A 6,000-nucleotide genomic window follows, 5' to 3' on the forward strand; every position below is an offset into this window, starting at 1 on the left:
GGGAGGCAGAGAAAACCCCTGCCTTTTTATGTAGCCACATCTCTGCATAGTGATGGAAAAGATTGCATCCACAGAGGGAGCAGCTCAACCAGGCCAAAAAAATTTGGTTTGTCACTTGGTTCCAAATTGATCTTTCTGTTTGGGCCTCAGGGTGGTCTGTCTGTCCTCTCTGCCTTGTCCTGTGCAGTTTCACTTTTGTTCTGTGTACCCACAGATGCTGCTATGAAGCCAAAATCCCACCCAATGCTCCTCACCAAGAATCAGATGAAGCAGGAAGTGGATAGGCTGACCACAGAACTGCAGCTGATCACCAGCCAAAGAAATGAGCTGCAAGATCACCTGACCTTCATCAGTGAAGATACCATGGACAATAGGTATGCATTGTTTCAGTCTTCATGGGATTTTCAGCAATGTCACCCTCACCTTTTTCCTTTAAGGTTTTGGGTTCTCAGGTCCCGGACCTCCAGTGTGACCCATCACTTAAATTCTTCTCAGTAGAGGCAGACCTGTAGCTTGTGGAGAGGGAGATGGTGACTCTAGCTATTCTTCTTTCTCCAAATGAAAACCAGAGCCTGTGGTCTGAGTGACACAACGAAGGGACTGAGATAGTAATGTGCACTTCCCTGGATGCATTTGGGAAGGACCTGACAGGTGGTGGCTTGGGTGAGATGCTAGCTGCTGTGAATTTGTGTGAGTCTTCAAACTTGCCTGAAAGCTGATTGTGTACTGGAAGCTCCTGGTAGCAGCTGGAGAGACCTGTTCCCACTTTGTCCATCTGTGTGCATGACTAGGAGTCCTGGGACTCATCACAGTTTCTCTCTAGCTTTGTGCCTCATACTCTTAAACAATAATGCTCCATGAATTTCTTTAGCATAGAAACATGGTCCCCCCCTCTTCCTCCCTCCACCTCTCTTCTTCCTCTCACTAATGTGTTTATGTTTTTATTTTTGTTTGTGTGTGTGTGTGTGTGTGTGTGCACATGCATTTTCAGGTTTGTTTGTCCATAGAGACTCTGGGATCCAGGGGTCTGTGAGGGACATGAGGATTTGCCTGCACCAATTTCCAAGTGGTGCTAGTGCTGAGGTCAGAAGACCCCACTTTAGGCAGCACAGCTCTTGTCCTTCATACTCACCTTCATGACCCCTAGGAATCCCTTGTGAGAGTTTATATCACTATCCTGTGTAATAGTCACATGGGACCTAAAATCGCTGTTCTGAAGTGGGAGAAGCGTCATTGCAATATTTGGTGTGGCAAGGCTTGTAGCATAAACCCTGGTAACATTGAGAGCTCCACTGAATCTCTAAGCATACTCAGTGAACACATGCCTCCATAGCATCCTCCATCTGTGAAGCCAGCTGATCTAGTGCCAGGATAACAAGTTTAAAATCACCAGGAGGTCCCTGTGCATAGGATGCAGAATGTGGCATTCACTGGACTGCGGTAGACCAGGATACAGCATGAGTTCCCATGATCCCAAAGGCCTCTGTTCACAAGGTTCTTTCCTCCTGTTTCTAGGCCCTACCACAAGCCAAATCCTTTCTATGAAAAGCTGAAGTTGGAGCATGCACAGGTCGTGTCAGAACTAAGGACTTTGGAGGTTGATTACACTGAGACCTCAGAGAAGTTTGGTGAGCTGACCAAGGAGACAGTTTTCTATCAGTAAGTGCCCATCTTGACCTGGACCCAAAAAGTTGTGAAATGGCCATCTCTGCCTTCACTTTTCTCTGAATGAAGCATCCCCAATCTGGTTCTAGCCTTTCTGCTTCTTAGCAAGCAGCCTTAGCATGCAGTCTTGGACTGTGTCTCTTGGACCTAGTATTCCTACATGTGAAAGAGATTGCTAGCTGGAGGCAGGGATTCCTGGGGGCAGGGGTGGCAGGAAAATTGCTGGCAGGATCTTACTATGCAGAGTGTCTCCAACAGTCTGCACAGCTGGCTCCTAATGGAGCAGACTCAACTGGAGAAGAAGTTATACATGCTAAGGCAGGAGAAAATGAAACTGCTGGATGACTGGATGACTGGCTCCTACTGAAGCACACGTGGAGGTCTTGAATGTGATCTGTAAGGACCGAGAGGAAGAGACTAGTGGCCTCAAGACCCAGCAACAAAAGGTAGGGGCAGGGTAAAGTCAGGGTAAAGTCGGTCACAGTTTGCCCATTTGACTGCCTCTCTGCCCATCTACCCACCTGTGCTTTCACCCATCACCTTACTTATCCATGTTCCCATCCAGTCACCCACCTCATGCTACCTGGGGTGTTCATTTCAGTGTCCTCGCACAAGTACTTCTGGGACGTTAGCCTTCCTGAGTCTCTGTTTGAAGTTGCACTCAAGTGAAGGAGAAGGGTCAATAACATAGCATACACCTACATGTCATTATTATAGTTAGCATTCTGTGCACAGAGCTTTGAGTAAGTGAGTTCCTGGTTCTGGGGCTCATTCGCTCAGCAGGAGTCTTGTGAGATCACAGGTGGGAAGCAGTTTGCAAGGAGGAGATCCCCATGCATGTGCCAAATGAGTGCTTCTCACCGTCATGGATGTGTTTGACATGCGGCCCTCTCCTTTCTTCCTGCATCCCAATATTTTCTCTTCCCATTGCCCAACTCTTGGTTTACAGTAATAGAAGCCAGAGTAGCAGTTTGTCAGCCTTTTTTCTGTGAGTGATGCTGGACAGTTCCCCCATCCAGCTATATATAGTCTGGGGTTATTGGATGATCCGCTGTGGGCTTTTGACAAGCTGGTGGTGGATGGTGTGAGACTTGGGCCTTCAGCAGAAGAATTTTCTACCTAGCTCAACATAGTCTGGTCAAGAATATCATATTTTTCACAATAGTATTTCTTTCCAGGGAATTATGTGTGATTTGTGAGACTTTTCTGAGAGGTCTGGTGTGGTTAGTCTGAACTGATATGTGTTGATGGAGGCTGCTTGTTCATTTCCCAACTTCCCTGGCTCAAAATAACCACACAGAAACTATATTATTTGCAATACTGTTTGGTCAATAGCTTAAGTATATTTCTGGCAAACTTTTATATCTTAAATTATCCCATTTCTATTAATCTGTGTATTACCACATGGCTGTGGCTTACTGGCAAGATGTCGGTGCATCTGTCTCCTGTGCGGGGGGGGGGCTACATAACTTTTCTCTGACTCTACCTACTCTCTCTCTATCTCTATCTCTTTCAGCCGGGCTTTACTCTGTTAAGCCATGAAGGGAAAACAGCTTCTTTATTAACCAATGGCCATAAAACAGATTAACAGCGTACAGAGGGGAGTCCCACATTACATCCCCATTTCTGTATAATTAAAAAGCAAGGTTTTAACTTTAACGAAACAAGATTGCATACAACAAAACAGTTATCAAGCAAGAATTATAGTTACAATATTTACATCTACTTTATCTTTTATCTTAACTAAATAACACTATAATTGTAACTACCTATTCTTCAACTCCTTCAAAGACAGCAAAGATTCCAGAAGGATATATTATGTAAGTAAACAGGAAGTGCATTGTAAGGAATTTCTATAATTCCAGAATTGACAGAGACATCTCGCTGCCTGGACAGTCACCCATATTTCTTCTGTAACTATGAGGCTTCCCATTTCCAGTCCACAGGCACATAGTATCCGGCAGACTTTTCCATGACGCAGGAAATTTCAAAGACAGTTCCACGTATATTGGTAGTTTGTCAGTCACATTCTTCTGTTTCCTGCAGAATGCCTGGCAGACTCGTTCATGACACAGGAACCCTGAAAGACTGTCTCACCTTCTTTAGACAACTTCAGTAGTCATTTTTCTATGGGTTCTGCAAGTCCAGTCACGCAGTTCTGGCAAGAGCAGTTTCTTGCCCAAATGATTAACAGACTCCATGAGGAGACTCTTTGATGTCCATCATCCTCTTAAAGTAAATTGGTGCTGCCAGGAGCAAATGTGTCATGAAAAGTTTTAAGTTTTTTAAACATTTTAAATGTCATATTCTGTTAGTCTTCGAAAGGTTTGAAGATTATCTATCTAACTGAAATATATCTCTATATATCTAGAAAACCTAACTAACATGACGACAATCTTGATCATTGTAGATGACTGTTATTAGCCTATATTTCTTCATTATACACTACATTTTTATTTTTTTAGTTTTTTTGCTCTTGTTATGAGACTTCTTTATTATTAAAAAATTTCTGCCTCCTCCCTACCTCCCATTTCCCTCCCCCTCCCCCATCCTCTCCCTCTCACTCTCCAGTCCAAGAGCAGTCAGGGTTCCCTGCCCTGTGGGAAGTCCAAGATCCTCCCCTCTCCATCCAGGTCCAGGAAGGTGCGCAACCAAACAGACTAAGCTCCCACAAAGCCAGTCCATGCAGTAGGATCAAAACCCAGTGCCATTGTCCTTGGCTTCTCAGTCAGCCCTCATTGTCTGCCACGTTCAGGGAGTCCTGTTTGATCCCATGCTTTTTAAGTCCCAGGCCAGCTGGCCTTGGTGAGCTCCCATTAGATCAGCTCCACCGCCTCAGTGGGTGGGCGCACCCCTTGTGGTCCTGACTTCGTTGTTCATGTTCTCCCTCCTTCTGCTCCTCATTTGCACCTTGGGAGTTCAGTCCATTGCTCTAATGTGGGTCTCTGTCTCTATCTCCATCCATCACCAGATGAAGCTTCTATGGTGTTATATATCTAGAAAACCTAACTAACATGATGACAATCTTGATCATTGTAGATGACTGTTACTAGAATATATTTCTTAATTGTACACTACACTTTTAAATGAACTGCACAAACACACACTTAATCAAGAGTATAAATATGCAAATAACCTAACTGACCTAAAATTTGTATCATTGAACAAAGATCTATACTAATGCAAAGTACCCATCTCTATAGCATAGCCCCTTTTAAATGTAAACACATTTATAAACAATCATTTAGGGAATTAGGATGTATTTCTCTCCACTACTTCCTGCTTTTTGTTGTGTGAAATAATTTGGGGTAGGGGTGTTCACAGTAACTTTTTGGGGGATCTTGGTCCATCAAACCACATTAGTCTGGAAGGAATCCACAAGTTCTGATCCTCTGTGGAAATAAAAGAATCTCTTTTCCAAGACAACAAATCTTTATACCCAAATTTTGAAGTCAAGATACCTTTAAAATTTGTATGTTGGTTTACCTTAGCAGTCGGTACAATGAAATATCTCTGTGTAGTTATCCAACACTGTGACCCATTTAGAGTTCGTTTTCATTTGAATTTGTCTTTATTATGTATCTGTAATCCTTTTCTGATGAGGACTGCTTCTTAAAATGCAAAATTTTGTGGTTAGGCCTAAGGCTGCTTTGCATTTTGTCTCCACCTAATCCAAACAGCAGAGGTCTGTTCACTGCATCTGAGACTATCAGGTGGGAGCCATGCTCACTGCTCAACTCTGGTAACCGGTTGGCCCATGTTGCCACCAAATAACTTGCAGCACGCTGCTCATAAACCCTATTCAAGTGCTTGGCCTCCTGAAAGGGACAGAGTTCATGCTGACAGCACACACCAGGAAACCTCCATTTTGAAACCACACTTCTTTTTTGCTCCTGCCGAATCAAGAAAAGCTATTTTAAAGGAACCACGGTGCTCCTGCTCACCTCCAACAAACTCAGCCCATCCAAAAAATAAATGCCAGCTACCAAGAAGCCATTCTTATTTCTTTTCCTTTGTGTCTAGAATTCATTTTCAAGCTTTCTCAGGTTTTACAAGGATGTAATCAGCCCTACATTGGCACACCAATCTGTTGTTGGAGGCTGCTATTTCATTTTCAGACTGCGCAGACTTGAAATAATCACACAGAAACTATATTATTTGCAATACTATTTGGTCTATAGCTTACGTGTACTTTTGGCTAAATCTTAAATTAACCCATTTCTATTAATCTCAGAATCGCCATGGCAGTGTGGCTTATTGGCAAGGTACTGGTGTGTCTGTCTTCTGGGGACATCTAAATGTCTTTTTTTTGACTCCACCTACTCTCTGTATATA

The 6,000-nt window shown here is 43.5% G+C and overlaps 1 protein-coding gene across 1 annotated transcript in view; it reads left to right on the plus strand.

Annotated features, from left to right (window-relative positions):
- The first annotated feature begins 135 nt into the window (after window positions 1-135).
- Window positions 136-6,000, plus strand: part of LOC148120169 (disks large homolog 5-like) — a 6,682-nt gene continuing 817 nt past the window's right edge. Inside the window, exons 1-3 of the mRNA XM_087912066.1 lie at window positions 136-374; window positions 1,516-1,659; window positions 1,924-2,111. Of these exons, the coding sequence (XP_087768192.1) occupies window positions 223-374; window positions 1,516-1,659; window positions 1,924-2,032 (405 nt within the window). The 5' untranslated portion in view covers window positions 136-222 and the 3' untranslated portion in view covers window positions 2,033-2,111. The remainder of the gene's footprint in view (window positions 375-1,515; window positions 1,660-1,923; window positions 2,112-6,000) is intronic.

The sequence above is a fragment of the Myodes glareolus genome, chromosome 12 (assembly GCF_982192425.1).
Source record: "Myodes glareolus chromosome 12, mMyoGla1.1, whole genome shotgun sequence".
In the NCBI taxonomy this organism is placed as follows: Eukaryota; Metazoa; Chordata; class Mammalia; order Rodentia; family Cricetidae; genus Myodes; species Myodes glareolus.